General features: G+C 33.2%; 1 protein-coding gene across 2 annotated transcripts in view; it reads left to right on the top strand.

The window, feature by feature from the left end:
- The first annotated feature begins 1,218 nt into the window (after nucleotides 1-1,218).
- Nucleotides 1,219-18,199, top strand: part of LOC130900917 (cytoplasmic polyadenylation element-binding protein 2) — an 86,738-nt gene continuing 69,757 nt past the window's right edge. The window contains exon 1 of one of the 2 annotated variants that reach the window (XM_057811919.1): nucleotides 1,219-2,943. In XM_057811919.1, the coding sequence (XP_057667902.1) occupies nucleotides 1,942-2,943 (1,002 nt within the window). In that variant the 5' untranslated portion in view covers nucleotides 1,219-1,941. The remainder of the gene's footprint in view (nucleotides 2,944-18,199) is intronic. The other variant, XM_057811928.1, reaches the window with a different exon arrangement.

Raw genomic sequence — 18,199 nt, forward strand, 5'->3', positions numbered from 1 at the left:
ATAATGAATTGTCTGCCCTCCTAAAGCATAAACAAAAAGGAATTTGCACGATTGTCACTATGGAATCAATTTTATTATTGTTAGTGATAAAAGAAATGATAACTTAGCGAAGACATGCCAGACATACCAGTTCATTGATGTACAATCAATGTTTAATTTTGTTCAAGAGATATTTTTAATCAATAACATAATAAAACATTCCAAAATATTAAGATATCTTCCAGATACATCCTGTATACCACATAGTTTATTAATTTCCTATCAATATTATATGAAGGATCATTTAAAACCGTACCCTTCCATTATTAAATTTTTATATTACCAAATTAACCCCTTTTTAATCTCTTGTGATAAATTTTCATTTTATTAGAAATAAAATCAAACATCTAACTTCTACTGTACAGTGTTAATAAAAAATATCATTAATAATTTACTAGATAAGTGTGCTAGGCGTGAACTATTTTTTTAGAAAAAGCGGTTGTGCCCTCCCCAGTTACCCAGGTGAATAAAAACTGGGTTAAAGTTGTTTCTCAAAAAGACTGAACCAAATAATGTTATTGATTAATCGTGAGGAATTCCTGAATTCCAGCTACGAGAAAACAAATTGGCTACTTCCTACAAAGTTCACCTTTTTATCTTGTTTTCATTTTCCAAGACAATGTTAAGTTAAACATAAAGTTTTTTTATGGTTTTGCGGAGATTGTAAACTCAATATATTTGTAAATGAGTGGCTCCCTCTGGAAGAAGCCTTCAAGAATATTTACAAACAGTGTTGTATTGCTCCATACTCCATAAATGTGTCGTCATCAGCTGTTCGATCCTTTGCGTGCGCATCCAGAAATAATAATACGTCAGCAGATTTATAACCCAGGACATTTAACTGCAATTTCGACTATCCACACCCCCGGTTTTCGACATAAAATGGCTTGGGAATTATTTTAAATAATTTTAATCAGAACTAACTAATACTAACTTTTCTATACGATAGTTGATTTATCAATTCCTTTTGCTGGCGTTTTAACACGATGGGTCAACTCCACCTCAAGCTCTAGAATCTAGAACTACGACAGGTGTGTTAAATGAAATATTTTTCTGGTCGTTGGATAGTCGAATGTTATAATGGCCACCTCAACCAAAAACGAACCTCCTTAGACTCTTTTCTTAGTAATATCCGAAAAATTTAAGCCACTCAGTTGGTATTCACGTTAGCAAATTGTTAAGAATTATAAAAAAGAAATTCTAATTAACGAATTAATAAAAATTCTGTATCCTCTTTTCAAACGAATACCATTTTTTCCATATTTAAACGTAAATCGCGAATATCATGAAAGAATATCGAAAAATAATGTGGTGCTTCGTTTCATCAATACCCTTCATGCTATAGAAACAATTTTTACTTAACTTTAAAGCGAAAGAAATTTTATAATTTTTTCACTCCTTGTAGAAGTGAATATGAATGAAATAATGTGGTTCTTTTCGTATGTACCCTGTATACTGTAAAAACTATTTTTATATCATTATTTTTTTCATTTTATTGTGATCGTATTTTAATTAATTAAAATATTTCTACTATTTTTATACACTTAATGTAATATTAATGATATGAAAGTAAGTATTTGGAATAATGAACTCGGGGGTGAATATAATTTAACGTTATGTGTGCCCTACATGTCCTGGGCTAAAAAACGGAAGAAGAAATTAGTTAGGTTGCGCAAACTCAGGCGATGCAATCTTTGGCAGGTTCGTGTATTCGTTTAGAGTCGAGGTCGATCGTCCTTTCTCGGATATCGTGGTCCTCCATGCAAACCAATGACACTAACATGAATGTAGGCTGGTGGTTCACTGTTAGTGTGTTCTCGTTCAGACGGTTGTATGTGTATGACATAACGCAGATAAATATACGGGACACCGTGCTCGGCTTCTAGTCAGTGACGTATACTCATGGGGGAGTTTAGTTCTAGTGCTAATGCAAACATAGGTTTGAGTGTAGTGGAGATATCGGTGAATTCGGCCAAAAGCAATCCGACTACGAATTCGTTATTCTACACCACACCTACGACGTCGTCGTCGTCGTCGCCGTCTTCAGCGACGTCGGGAAACGCCGTCGATCAGACGAAGGTATATAATTCAACAATGCAAGATGACCTTTCCGCCTCCGAAAAGAATCAAGTATCAAGTGTCTCTGTCAGTGGTGGTAACGCGGAAGAACTTTCGTTAGCGACGTCGTCCTCTTCGGTCGCGACGTCTGCGATAGATAAAAATTCTATTACATCAGCTGCCGCTGCGGCTGCAGTTTCAAAAGACTGCGAAAATTCCGTCAACGATCTATCCGATAAATTGAATGATCAAGTTTCGAGAAACTCTAAGACGGTACCATCTTTACAACCTCTCTTTCATCCAGCTGAAGCGAGTACGCCAGCTGGTGCGCTCTGGTCAACAGCTATAGAAGATGGATATGCACCAAATTTCGCTAACGTTAATGGAGGTATGGGTTTTCAAAATTTTTCTTCGTCAACTCAACAACAACAACTTTTCGGTGGTAACAACATGAATCAGAATCACGTGAACCAAGGCCGAAGAGCAATCACAGCTAGCCATAATTTTCCTCATAATATGGCAAGACAGCAATCGCTTTCAAATCATCCCTTGTATAAAGGTTACGGATCCTGGGCTAATCCTCCCCCGGGTCAGAATTGGTCCCCGGGTAATTCTTCTGTGTGGAATCGTGGTCGCAGTGTACCAAATCTTCCTCCTCTGCAGCAAATTGGGGTAGGATTAGGCGGGGCGGGTCGGAAACCAAGTCCTACTTTTAATCAACAGCAGGTTATCTCCCCTGTAAAATTTCGCAGAAGCACTTCTTATCCGGGAAAAGGGCCTTTTCCACAGCCACCTACATTCGAGATCACCAACATGGATGAAGCCAGAGAACTGCTGCCCTATCAGGTAATGTGTGGCACTTGAACCTTTTGCCCAAAACAGCACCGTTTTCACTGTGATGCCATTGCCAGACTCGCCTAGAATGCTAGTCAATATTTTTATTATTTCCTGTTTTATTTATTTTTGTGCTATTGTCATCTGCAGAACGATCACTTATAAAACATATGTTTTTACCGATCAACGTATCTTATCAGATAATAATATATGTACGTATTTTATACGTCATGAAAATAAAACAGTCGATACCTAATCTTAACTAACACTCTCTATAACAAATTATCAAGTTACTTATGCTCGGGAATATTTAATAACTAAATAGTTATTGTTACCGAAGAAAATATCAGGAAATTTTGATAAAATTCCCATATATTCAAATTAAAAATTATGCTACATTTATTTTCACAGGCTTTAGTTTGGATAAATTCATTTTCAAATAACCGGAAACCTAAATACCTAGTGTTTTATCACAGTTATTAATCTTATGTACAGTGTGTATGAGAATAATTGATAATTAGGGGCAACAAAACAAATATGTTGATTAATTTTTAATAGATGACCACATAATTAATGACAAATGATTAAAATTTGAAAAATCTGAACTGCGTTGTAAGTTATGTAGATATTTAATCATTTTTTAATCTAAATACAGTAGTGCACGGGAGAATTGATTACTGGGATAAATAAAATTGTTAATTAAATTTTTTTGAAATGGTTACAAACTGAAATATCAAATTATTTTTGAATATATCACTTATATGTAAATTTCTTTTCCCTTCATTTTTATGTTTTTTTTTCGATTCTTAGTCATTTTTTTCGTATTTCGTGCTCTACTTATTTTCGTCGCAATTTTGTACTTTATATTTTTAGCAAATTTATCAACCTATTTAATTGGAAATTTAAACAGTTTCATTATCTCCAAAAAGTAGGTCAGCTGTTGTACATAGTAGTTATGTAGAAGTATATATAAACAATCAGGCTACTAAAAATAAACACATAATTCAATTTGAGCAACCCAGAGAAATATAAATAAAAAAAAAGATTTCATTGCCGTTAAGCAATAGATAAGTTCGTTGAAATTGGACCTACAAAAGCTCTTCAGGTGGTACTGGAATAATAAACCTGAATTAAAACCGATCCGCCTGTATTCTTAATACAGGGTTGCAAAAAAAACAGTTTGGCACAATAATCCTTATCCTCTCGTGGAATTATGCGTCATATATCGTAGTTTGTTATGATCCATTTTATTATTAGCTAACAACGGATCCAAATTTTGAATATTATAAAAATTTTAAAGAAAAATATTATAGTAACGGAAAAAATTTTAACAATGTAATCAATATTATCGATAGATATATTTCGATATGATTGTGTCAAAAATATAAAAATTACTAAACACACCAGGTGACTTTATCACGATTTTTCAAAATTATTCCTTATCATTTAAAATTTTGATATTTTAAATTCTATTTATGCATTATATTCACTATACAAGATGAGTTTTATATAATGAAGGTCTCACTGATCTCGGTAACGATTTTTGTAAATTTTGGTGTGTAATATGACCGATATTGTGGTGGTATTTACATCGTTGTCATATCTTTTGTTTTTCTGGAAATATTATTATTCAAAATCCATTACACTGTTATTTTTTGTTGGTTTTTGTAACCCTTAAGGACTGTTAAGTATTTTCCATGTAACTTTCCTGTAAATGGCGTAGAACTGTGTGGTTTATTTAATAATTTATATCAATATCCCATAATAAATAAAAAAATTCAACCCAACTATTGCCGTAAATATGTATCTAGATCTTTTTCTCTTTCTTCTATGGTGCTATAGCCCGCTACGGACCTTTACCTTAAGTTTTATTCCCCATTTGTTTCCTACCTAGAGCAGCCCACTTCCAATTACGTATCTTTAGAAGACTGATCAGAATTGAAATGGCTCCAAATACATTTGTCAAGTACTTCTCAATGTTTGCAAATAAAAATCTAAACTTCCACGTTAGAATAGGATTCATGGAATGTTATGTGTGTTCTGTACAAAATGGAAACTTGACCTTGAAAGCTCAGATGATTAAAAAACTTGAGGCATTTGAGATGTGGCTCTATAGACGCATCCTGAAGATATCAAAAGAGAGCTGTTGACAATTATTAAGATAAGAAAAACATCTTACATAGGACATATCTTACGCAACGACAAATATCCACTGCTACAGAATATAATGCAGGGCAGAGTTTCATGTTGCGAGGGACAGAGACGCATTTAAAAACGTGGTCGCCAACCTTCAATGAGAAGAAGAAGAAGAAGATTGCGTTTCTTGGCTACCTTTTTCGAGGTCTTCTAATCGACCTTTTTTGGAGGCTGTTCGCGGTGACTTTTGTTCATTATTTCCAACAGTTATAAAGTGGTATAAGTTGTTTCACTGGAAACGAAACTAATGTGTGGGAGGTCATGTGGCAGTGACGACTCCAGAAAATACTAGATTAGTGGAAGAAATTGTTCTAAGTGAACGCTGCCTGAAAATTTGCAGCACAGACCAGCAGACCAATGTTTTAGAGCTTTGCTGCGCGGACAAGGAAAGTGTAATCCGATCAATTGTAACGGGTGATAAAACTATAGTCTTTCTCTACAATCCGACATCCAAAAGAGATTTTTTGGATTGGCATCAGAAAGGAGAGCCCGTACCAAAAAAACCAAAGGTCACGGAAAGTACCAAAAAAGTCATAGCTACAATATTTTGGGAATGTGAGGGTATCCTTTTGATCGACTTCAAGGAATCAAACACAACCCTGAACGTGGAATATTATTCTGATTCTGATATTCTGAAAATTATCGAAATCAGGCTCGGCACAATCAGTCGAGATGTGCGCTTGCTTCATGAAAATGCTCCAGGCCAAACTGTTTCGCTACTACTGTACACGAATGTGGCTTAACAGAGATTGAAAAACCCATCATATAGTACTCATCTATCCCCGTTCGACTATTTTTTGTACGCAAAGTTTAACGCCAAATCAATCGGTAAAAGATGTAATAGCGACGTTAAATCTACAGATGCATCATATTTTTATAGTGGCATAGAAGCTTCAGGCACTACGTATACCCACGTATTTGTATGGAATTTGGGAGTTGCTGCGGCTGTATTATTCCTAGTCGTTGGCCAATTCGCTGATGGTTCACCAGGTTAATGAAAAATCGCATAAAACCTGTAACACCGACGTGTAGAGTTTAGGAATTGGCGATAGGGAAATCGTGGAAGAAGAGTATAAAATTTTCTCGAGTTCTCGAGAGTTCTTTTCCTGTAGTAATAGAAGGAGGAGATCAATTTGAGAAAAAGCACCGTCTAGTAGTCCAAGGGATGAGAAGGGTTGGTTGTGGTTGGTACAGAAGTCTCAGATACTATCCTTGATCAATCGTTCATGGATTTTACCCAAAACGTTAATGAGCATTAGAGGGTGGTAAGATTCAGGCTTTGTAAAGTGTAGTAGTCAAAGATGCTGCTACATCTAAAATCAGAGAACAGTCGAAAAAGGAATAGAACTTACAAATACCGACAAGGCAATGTGATAAATTCCAACTTTCACTCACTTAAGACATTATTGTCTGTTCAAATTATAAAAATCAAAAAACAAATAACCAACTTCCAATTAATTTTAAAGAGAGTTTTTTCGCCAAAGTACTGATTCATTTGAAGATTTTAAATTATAGAACAATAGAAACAGCTATTTAGGACGGTTTTGGAATTATGAGACTAATGAGAAGTACTAAGATTTCGGTTAGTATATATATCATTATTAAAAGTAAACCTAGATATTGCACACTACATAAAAACATTTGATTGTTTCTAATAATTTCAATAACAAAAATTATATCTATACTATTATTTTTTCGAAATAAAAGAAGTTCAGTATATTTTCATGAATATGATCTGACAACAATGTAAATATCATAATGTCGGCCATATTACAAAACAAATTTTATAAAAATGATGCCAGCCGTTACCGAGATAATTGAGGTCTTCCGTACTTGAGTGTATTGAAATCTCTTGACACTTGAATAATTGTTAATTGTAAGTATATAAATGATCGTTCTGTAGTTCGCTTGCTATGCTGTCTGCTATTTTGCTGTTATATGTATCTGTATCTAGTCAATCATCAATCATTTATCACTAGCTTGTACTTTCACCATTGTTAATTGTGATAATATTTATTTTTGTTAATAAACATTAACTCAAATGTTTTTCTCTGTTTTTATTTTTTATTTTAGTTGTTTGTAGTTACTGTAGATCACCACTAATCAAGTATTTGAAGAAATATTTCCAAATGTTATTAAAAATATAGTTGCCTCTTTATAACGTTCGTTTTTTATTCATAGGTTGTTGAAATTTCTAGAGTTAATAATTTTAACAAAGTTTTAAATCAGACCAATACTAAATTTTCAATTATTTCAATAAAACTGCAAATTTGAAAAGATTAAATACTTTAATTTATAAAAATTATGCGTGTCATAAAAATTATCTTAATAAATTTAAAATAAAATTGAATATCAAATTGTGACGTGCCAAAAATTCACAAAATTTGGCAACGTTGTAATTCATTCTACCAACAAAAATATTTATTCCTATTAAATACTCAGGGGTAATAATTGTTAAAAATAAATAACATTCTTTAGAATATTTCAATAAAATTTTCCAAAAATTTCGGGACTTAGGCACGAGATGAAGTATACCACCCCATAGTTTCCATAGAAAAATCTCGCTTTATTGTAAATACGAGGTGTGGCTATTAAGTAACGAGACTAGCGCTGTTACAGAAAAACTACGCATGCGCAAAATTTTAAAGACTGTCAGCAAGACTCTTAAATCTACAGGTGCTGTTATGAATATCATATGTTAGTCTAAACTTCATTCTTGGAATTCTATCAAATGCAATTGGAATCTGGAGATTACGATTAGATGAATTATTTATACAAGTTGTGGTTAACAGTGTGTTGTAGTTGAATAAAGTGAAAATGGATGAGAGTTGATTAACTAAGCAATGCGTCTTGAGGTTAAAAGCCCTCAACAGTCACAGTGTAAAATACAGTTTTCTGGGTCAAGTTAAGCAGCATTTAGACTATGCTGGTTCTGATAATCTGAGGTTAGAATTCTTGCACAATAACTCCAAGCACCTTTTAAATGACGACGACGAGATAAGGAAAAAAGAATAATAAACTCCTAGTATCCTATTTATTTGCTTTTGTCTGAAGATAATAGTTATTTGCACAGATCTTGCCCAATATACGAGGCATATTTTTTAAGTAAGTACCGTTTTGCGATTCCGCCGCCTCAACCCCAAGGTCGGCGTTCCGCACATGCGCGCTGGTTATCTACATCTCTTGTCTACGCACTGACGCCATTACAGTCTGATTCTTCATTGTGTACGTTGTTTACTGAGTGTTAAAGATGTCTCCGACAATCGTGAGTCCCGCCGATTGTGAAGAACGGGCTGTTATACGATTTCTTAGTGCTAAAGGCTTAAAACCGATCGATATTCGTCGTGAGATCTATGAAGAAGAAGAAACAACAATCCATGGAATGGCGACATTCATCATCACAAAAAAAATGAAGTTTAAGCAAACAATTTCTGTCCGGAAAATCATGTGCACAGTTTTTTGGGACAGAAAAGGAGTATTACTAGTGGAGTTTCGGCCTCGTAATGAGACAATCAATGCAGCGTCTTATTGTGAGACATTGAACAATCTACGTCGTGCAATCCAGAACAAAAGACGTGGCAAGTTGAGTAAAGGTATCGTTTTGCTGCATGTGGCTAATCGGACCAAAGATCTCATCAAATCTTTTCAAAGGGAAACTCTAGATCATCCTTCCTACAGCCCTGATCTGGCGCCCAGCGACTACTAGAAACACCTGGGTGGTCAGCGCCTTCAAGACGATAACGAAGTCAAAACAGTTGTGATACAGTGATTAACAAGTCAGGCGGCAGAATTTTATGAGAAGGGTATTCAAAAACTGGTGCCACGTTATGACTAGTGCCTCAATGTTCACGGAAATTATGTAGAAAAGTAGATTGAGGTACAGGCTTTCATGTAAAAATAAGATTATTGCGATATATTTGCACTTCTTTTTTTCATTACAAAACGGTACTTACTTAAAAAATATGCATCTTATAAATTAGAATAATATTCCAAAACTTTAAAAATATATTATCGAGGTATAAAACACACAGTAGATTTGACTGCAACATGTAGCAACTTGCATGAGACCGAAACATTAATGCAACTATGTTTAGAATGTCCAATATAGTTATAATGAACTTGAGGAGATTGCATATTTTTAGAATTGAAGACATTTGTCCAATGACTTCATCAAATTAACTAAAGTTGTGAATTATTTTCTCAACATTTTTGCGTTAAGGGCCTTCATTCTAGAAGAATAAGACATTTATTGTCTTCCCACTTTTTCTTGTTAAATTAGGCATAGGTATTTAATTAGTTTTATCCTACTTCATTATTGTTCTTATGTTTTAGCATTTTGGTTTGTAAAGAACAAACTTATTATAATAAGAAATCTATCTATGTATTAATTACAACTGTCAGACTTTAGCCTACTCATTCGATTGCGATGTCTTCTATATCTGCAGACGAAGCAGTGTAGCCGTAGCCTTTGTTTTGCCGTAAAAATAGAACAACGGATTGCTATCAAACTTGGTATAGCAATAAATGTTTGTCGCGTCCACATGTTGTTAACTGGTTTAAACGTTTTAAAGATGATTCACGTTCAGGTCGCCTTTCCACGACATACGTCACAAACTAATGAAAATTTCGAAAATAGTCGGAAATCTTGTTCGGTATCTCCGTAGGCTGAATATCCATACGATTGTTGAATCTATAGAAATTTTATTTTGAAATCAAATTTTAATTCAGAGAATATGTGCTTTTTTATGTCATATTTTTATAGGAAATTCTCTATGAAAAATAAAATCCGCAGTAGTTCTTATGAGAAAGGTTGTTACCAATTTAAAAAAGGTTTTTTAATTGGAAATAAAATTACAATTTCGTCAGTTGGCGAATCCGGTCCTGGGAAACTTTTAGCGGAAAATTTTAACATGCTAAAAGTGTATTCCAAACTGGTACTTAATATCCTCACATTTGATAAACAAGAAGCTCGCAAAAATTTCTGTATTAACACTTCGATTGCGATTGAAAATGACTCAAACTTATTAGAAAAGAAAATTACGTGTGACGGAACAAATCTGCCTTAAAAACAAGATTAGAGTCTGCTGAGACTGGAAAAGGAAAAGCGGCACGCCATCTTGAAGGAATTGACAGAAAAACACTTCCTGCACTATTTCGCACAATGGAAAATGGAGCGATGTAGGGATAGAGGAGAGATCTCGTTATTTAATAGCCACAACTTGTTTATGTTTCAGTTCTCTAAAAATTAAGTTCAGAACATTTTTACAACGAATTTATTAACAATTTTATCAATTTTATTATGAGTTTTTTCATTCATTTTGATAAAAAAATCAACAAATATTTGTCTTGTTTCGAGTGACATTTTACAAATAATGTATTAATTAATTAAACAATAAACAAAGTATGTACCGGGCTTTAATGCTCTATAAGTGTGAGTACCATTCATCACACGTAGAAATGATAAACGAGTTCTTCCTCAACGTTAATAAGAATAATTGCTGTAATTACTGCTTCAATCCTGTTTCTAAATTCGTGAAGATAGTTGAGATACATACACATAATCCTTCATGAACCCCTGAAAATAGTAATAACCCAGTGTCAGGTCAGGTTACCGTGGAGGAAAACGTGTTAAAACACTGATATTCATTATAAACCATAGATTCTGAATTCTATTTATCTTAATTGTATCACATAAAATATTTTACTCATTTCATTTTGAATAAATCTTACCGATTCGGCGGATAGGTTTTTAGGCCCAATTTATTCTCATCAGGAAATTACCATTTTAATGACTTCGGGTAAACAGCGTTTGAAATTAGTACATTTCAACTACCTTTTGTAACTAATCTCTCGGTGATTTTTATCAGCTTTTTTATCATCGTGTAACATATAATCTTAATAATTAAAAATTAGTTTATCAATATACACGTTGATATTTTTGTTGAGATTAGTTTAAAAGAAGTAGATTAGTTTATAAATAAAAAAAATTCCCAACTAATAAAAATTAAAACAACAAAATAGATAAAGTCAATATCTTGGTCGCAAACAAAAAAATATTTACGAGAATTTGTGGCCGATAACGCCAATTTTAGACCACAATGAGCTTTTATGTGTTTATGATCTCGCGAATGCCTTCGACACTGTGAGTCATTCGCAGTTGTTGCGGGGTTTTGGATTCCGGGGGGCGTCTTGGAGACTCCTTCATTATTATCAGATAGAAAACATAACACCAATGAAAAAAAAATTTTAGTGGGGATGAGGTTGTACTTTGTGGAGAGAGAGTTCGATGGATAAGATTTGGGTAGGATAAGGGCCATTTTTTGTGGATGAAGGATATAGGAGTTGCTCCTCTGCAGTGCTGCAACTTTGTGTTGTATTTTTCACCAATGAGACTTAAGAGGAAATGTCTTTGTATATTCAACTTTTCATAGAAGTTAATTGAAGATGTTTTATAATCAAATTATCCATGTTATGGAAGTGAAATTTTTTGAATCAATTGACAGATAAAAAACATTCGGGAAATTTTAAGGTTAGGTAACCCTTAATTAACCCCTCATAATAGTTCCATAGCCTTTTACCTCCTATTAATTTTTGCCCTTAACAGTCTCATACAGTGCACCAAAAGTGGTTTCAAAGAAATAAATTTTTTTGCTCTACCTTGAGTCCTTATAACTTCTCAGGGTTGTGCAACTTGGTATAGAGGTAAATAGCACCAAATCGTCATAATTTGGGCTCCCCTATACGTATTTACTTTGTGTCTGCTCTTAAGCGAGACATCCTGTATATAACGTATTTCAGGTCATCGTTTCAAATAATACCATAGTTTATAGTTAGTTTCAAATCCATTCTCGAACAGTAGTTTATAATTGAAGCAGTCACCGTCGAAGTCATTGAATTTAGTCAAGTTACTTTTTATCGCACGGGAATTTTTATTGGTTGAACCATATGGAGTTTTGTGCTGATTTACCTACACAGTTTTTATCTATTAAAAATTAATATCGATTCGTTTTTTGAATTCATATGAATGAAACTGCCTTTTACTACATACCGTCTATATTAATAGAAACGCGAAACCCCAAATTTTGATGGTTCATAATAAAAATTTTTAATAATCATATATTCTATCAGATTTATTTTTGTTCTACAAAAAGCTGGAATAGTGAACAAAAAATACATTATTTATTAAATAATGATCCACAATTTCGTAAATATAAAGTTCAAAGTTGTTGGCAGCGATTCTTTTCCATATTAGCCCAGTTTTTGTATCGATTTCCATCGTGCGACCCTTAAACGTAAACCATGCAGTTATATTGTGTGTACTTTTAATAATGATTAACCTATCCGGCAATTTAGCGTGTTTTGGGTTTACCGCTGTCCATGCACTATATTTTAGGTAGGCGTATAAGGGGATTAAAATAAAATGGCAACGCTGTGAACAGGGCATGCCTTATTTTTACATCGAGAATACTAAGAAAACTACTATTATCATAGTATAGATACAGTTGTTTATACAAATGAACTAAGGGGTATTCATTTCGATCTATTAATATAATTTAAATATATAGGGGGTGTCTCAAAACTATGGTTTTAACACAAGCTCTTTGACAACTTGGTAAAACCATTCTTTAGACTTTGGACTGCATTTTTAACATCGTCTTTGGATTCAAATTTTTTTCCACGTAACAATTTCACTATGGATCTGAATAAAAAGTAATCTGACGATGCGAGGTCTGGATGTTGTAGAAGTTCTTCGATCTTATTCCCCAGTATGTGGTTTAGCATTTTTTTTTGTTTGTAAGGAAACCCGTTTTCGTGATATTTCCCCAAAAGAATCTCATACATTCGCATCAGTTGTTCACTATATACCTCGACATTGATAGTTCGACCATATGGAATGATTTAGAAGTACATTAAACCTTCATAATTCCACCAGACATAGAACAAGACTTTCTGCTCGAATCGACCTCTCTGGCGACAGATTCTAGCGATTGTCCTTTATCTAATAACTGATTTTCCATGCTTTTGGGTTGTATAGATAAATCCATTTTCCATCACAAGTAACAATGAGTCTAATAAGAAGATCTACCTTCGGCAGGGCAAGGAGGTTTTTACAGACCTCTACTTGACGTTCCTCTTGAATCTCGATTGATTCTGTGGCAGTAATCTACAACTTTTATAGACCTAGCCTAATGACTCAAAATGATGATGTATGATAACTTTATAAGGTACAAGGGAGTCCGATAATTAGCCAATGCTGGTACTAGATTTGCTTTCTACTGCTTCTCTTGTAACCTCGATATCCTACGCTGGTGGACGACCTGAGCGTGTAAGATCTTCAAGCGATAAATTTCCACTATTAAAACACATATTTTCTTTGTTGCCAATACATAATATGTACTATACTTTTCATAGAATTAGAGACATAACTTTGAGAAAATTATTATTTATAATTATGTCATAATTAACATATTTTTCATTAATTACAACATTTTTTAGTAGTTTATGGAAACAGACGCGGAAATAAAGAAGTATAAGTTGTTCCTAGTCTTTCATAGCTTCATACCCGACTTCGAGGACCACACAGTGTAATTTTGAATGTTGGTGTGCGCATAAATGAAAAATATCCAATTTAAATTGAATATTTCAATACTTGTTCTAACTTTCCCAACTCCTGTCTTTTGTCACACCACTCATTTTGTTAATGGGATATCTGGTACATGTTTCTATTCTCTTATAGTCTATTTTTATGAATAAGAGAGTATTGAAGTAATAGAGCATTTGTATCCATAGGTCCATCACTTCTGCCTTCATCTGTGCCCATCGGGCTTAGTTTACAATAATATGGTCGTGATCTAACCAACATCATTCCACGATTTTCTGCAATTCCATGTTTTTTGGGTCTCTATTTAAAAAAGAACCATAAAGAGTACAGCTCTTTTCTCATAGAACCGGGAAGGATATTTTTTGAATTTAGCCAATTCTTTGAATCTTGGTTGCTGGTAAGTGATAACTTGCATTATCCATTACTATTATATAGTTTTTATGAAGAAGATCCATCATTTGTTCAAACCATTCTTCAAAGACATCAGCACACATGTCGTTTTGGCAGGAACCGTTTGAGTTGCCGCTGTGTACTATTATCAATCTGCGCCCCTTTTCTGTTGGTAGATTTAAACCATTAGATCAATTATTTAGAAAAACCTGTTTTCGACTTATAACAGTTCCATTTTGTTTCAATTTAAGTGGTGTTTCATATAGATATATATCTATGGTTTCGTATTCTTTTCAGTTATGTTTACGATTCGATGTTTTCATGGGTGAACAGTGGAGATGTTGAGTCCATGTGGAATGACGCAATTAATATTGGAAGAATTATACTAAGTTTTAGATTAAAAATTACATTTTGTTACTCTCCTATGCGTAAAAATAGGTTGTCTCAGAGGAGATCCATGAATAAAATTTCAAAAAATATGTGTGCTTCAATGGAAATATAGAAGTTGGACTATTTATTGTTTATATAGAAAAGCGAAGTTTCCATTTGTGTGCCAAGCAAATAATCTGATAGTTACAAGAAGGGCGCTATCCACCCTAAGTCTTTCATTATTAAGTTAATGTATAAATACAAAACTGAACGTTTTAAATAAGGGCAGAGTGTTTTAGCTCCACACCCCGATCCCCGCTATCGGGATGACATGTGGATATTTAATAGGGAAAGTTTCACCATTGCGATTTTAACCAATCTGTCATCTTGCATTTTCTGTTCTAAACGGCCAAAACAAATCTACTAATGCAGTTAATAAAAATATGCTAGAACATGATTGACGTTAATAAAAGTTAATTATCAGATTTAAGTATGTATAGTTAATAATAATTAACGATTACATAATCGCAGCGATATTATTATTTAATTAAAATGTCGATATATTCTAAAGATACTTCATAATCATGTCTCATCATTATGAATGATGTCATAAAAGATATGAAGTATGCGAATTTAAATACCGTATCGTGTAAGGAGAAATTTATGGTCTGTTTTTTCTAGCTCTAACTGCTTCGAATGAGCATGTTATGCAATTTTTCTTAATAAAATACAAACAAGATGTAATTTCAATAAGTTGAACGGGATAGGGAGCGTTGTAGCTTCACTACATACACACTAGACAGTGAGGTGAGACCGGCTGGAAATAGATTGTGGCCCTGAATAGAATAAGCTATATATACAGTAGCAGTAGCGAAATTACAAATATTTCGAGGAGGGTCCAACCTACTTTTATATTAAATTTATTTAATTTCTTGAACCTTTTCAAATCTTAATGCTTCTAAACGTTCTTGATTTTAGGTCTCTTCTCTGTTTTAAAATTAGTTTTTTTTTAATAATTTTTAACGTTACGACCTTTCTTTTAAGTGTTTATCAAAATATGATATTAACACTGACGATTTGCGTATTTATATTAATCAACAGATCACCTACATCAAAATAAGAATAAAATCAAAATAGAAATTTGTTCTAATAAGAAAAATTTATTTTTCCTTTTATATAAAACATGTAGCAGTACTTAATCAATTAAATTATTTGTAGTTTTATTAGAATTTATAAAATAGAGCTATGATCAAATGATTCAGATCTTTTTTATCATTTATAGCTTTTTTGTTCTAATGAATTTTTTATTTTAAAAATTTTCGTGCATTAGAATCCGCTCCAAGAATTTTTGAATCTTTAAAATTGAATTTATGTTTTTTTTTATATTTCATGGTTTGTTAATGCACTTCTATTTTTTTATCGTATTGATGACCTTTTCATCTATTTTCCAAATACTGAGATGTCTGCCCTATGTAGACGGCGTCACAACTAGTACAAGGCACTTGATATATAATATTACTTCTTTTGTTTTTTGTTTTACATTTCAATTTAGTGAAATATTTGGATAATGTATTATGTCCTTTATGACTTATACTAATATCATATTTATTAAAATATTTTGATAGTTGTTGGGAAAGTCCTTGTACACACAAGGAAAAATTTTTCATGTTTTGATGTTTTGTTTCTGTTCTGTTTTTTAATTGATTGTAGTATCTGTTTATTCTTTTCTTGAATATGTTGTTTATCATTTTTTCCGGATAATTATTTTCTTTCAATGTAGTTTTCGTTTTTTGTATAGCCAAGCATCTAAATTCAGGATCTGATATTTGGATAGATCTAACAGCCAAACTTATTATAACTGATCTTTTTTGTGACATAGGATGACACTGAAGTTCGAATATTTTGAGGACCAAATTGGTTTTTATATAATGTGGCATCAAGAAAATTGATTTTATTAATATGTTCGATTTCGATTGTGATTTTTTATGATAAGAATTGAATTTTTTATATGTGTGTTCAATTTGATTCTTTGGTACGGCAGTAATGCAATCATCTACATATCGAAAATTTATATCAAGTTTGCTAAGGACAATTTCCTCAAGATCTTCTATTACCAATGGTGCTATAACACTTGAAATAGAAGCTCCCGCAGCACAACCATCAATTTGTTTGTATATTTCATTTTCTGTATGAGGTTTTGTAAATTCGTTTTGAGATATTTCTGTATATTCATTGATCTGAGCTGCCATCTCCGGGATAGTCGTCGATCACGTTTACTGATCAATACACTACGTTCATCTTCAGCAGTTGTGGTTTTTCGAGGCCGTCCTGAACGTTTTCTATCGACAAAGCTCCTGGTGGATGCATATTTTGTCAAGTAGTAGTCCACGGTATTCCTAATTCGACGACAATGGTTTGACTAGACTATGAAGACTATTGCGATTAATGTAAAAATTTCAACCGATAGTTGGTTCTTCCCATTCTAAACCTTACAAGTCTGAATTTGCGAGAACGAAAACAATTCGTAAACGAACTTCACAAAAGATGTCTTGATCCAAAAAGTATAGAGCACGACACGTTCTTGCTAGGGCTAACTGAGACTAAACTACAATCATAAACACCGAAGAAATATTTCAGTTATTTTTGGTTTGTAAGACATCATTTTGACCTTCACATTATAGAAAAGAAATTTATTACAGTGTATTATTTTGAAATTTAATGAATTGGATTGTGGGGTGGGCAAAAACTTTTCACCGGTGGTGAAAGTAAAAGTCAGGTTACCGATTGAAGGAAGAATTGTTTCTCCGACTATAGGTACATTCCACTTAATGCCCAAAACAAGACAAATATACTTTCTACGATGTCCTGAAACTACATTGAACTAGTAGTCGGTCTTGAGCCACGTTAAATACCAACTTAAGACAATAAAATTCTGCGAGCAAACCATAGAGACAACAGAAGATCTAATCGGTGCCCTTTTCAGTGAAAGGTTTAGGGTACTCAGAAATAGCAACACCTTGGTATGTGAAGTAAAGTAGCCATCTTAGGGACAAGTCAGCAAGAACAATGAGAATCACACATAAAATATTTTGTTTGGTATAGGTTCAAAGTGGTGTAACAGCAATTTCAACATTTTGGGCGTTAACTGGAATATACCCAATCTATTGAGTGAGTTATTGAATTTTTCTTTGATAAATCGTCTTGATTTTACGTTTTTCTCGAAACCTCTCCATTTCTGCTTATTCATAGGGATTTGTTTGTAAATCCTCCTTCTAATCCAATCATTTCGACCTCGGACTTCCTCTCCCATCTGGCGTCCACCTTACCATCATTTTTATCTCAGCTTCCTTTCCAACTCTTGATGTATTACCCAGCCATCATACTTTTGCTGTTTTTATTATCTTTATCGCATTCTCTTTTTCCAGCTATATTTATTCATTACTTATTTTTCTTTTCTCATTGGTCCACAGATTGCGATTCAGTATTTTTGTACGCCAATTCGATTCTACCTTTCTAATATCTTTCAATTTCCATTTTTTCTTTGGTCTCCTTCTTGTACCTTCTTCTCCAATGATTCTTTTTGCAAATTTATTCTCCTACTTTCTTTTTGTATACCCCAACCATCTTACTAATATTTCGTTGCTGGTTCGCTTAGCGCAAATTTGAAAACATTTCCTCCAAGTCTCTCGAAAAGTTTTTCAGTTATTTAAT

This window comes from Diorhabda carinulata, chromosome 1, assembly GCF_026250575.1.
Source record: "Diorhabda carinulata isolate Delta chromosome 1, icDioCari1.1, whole genome shotgun sequence".
In the NCBI taxonomy this organism is placed as follows: domain Eukaryota; kingdom Metazoa; phylum Arthropoda; class Insecta; order Coleoptera; family Chrysomelidae; genus Diorhabda; species Diorhabda carinulata.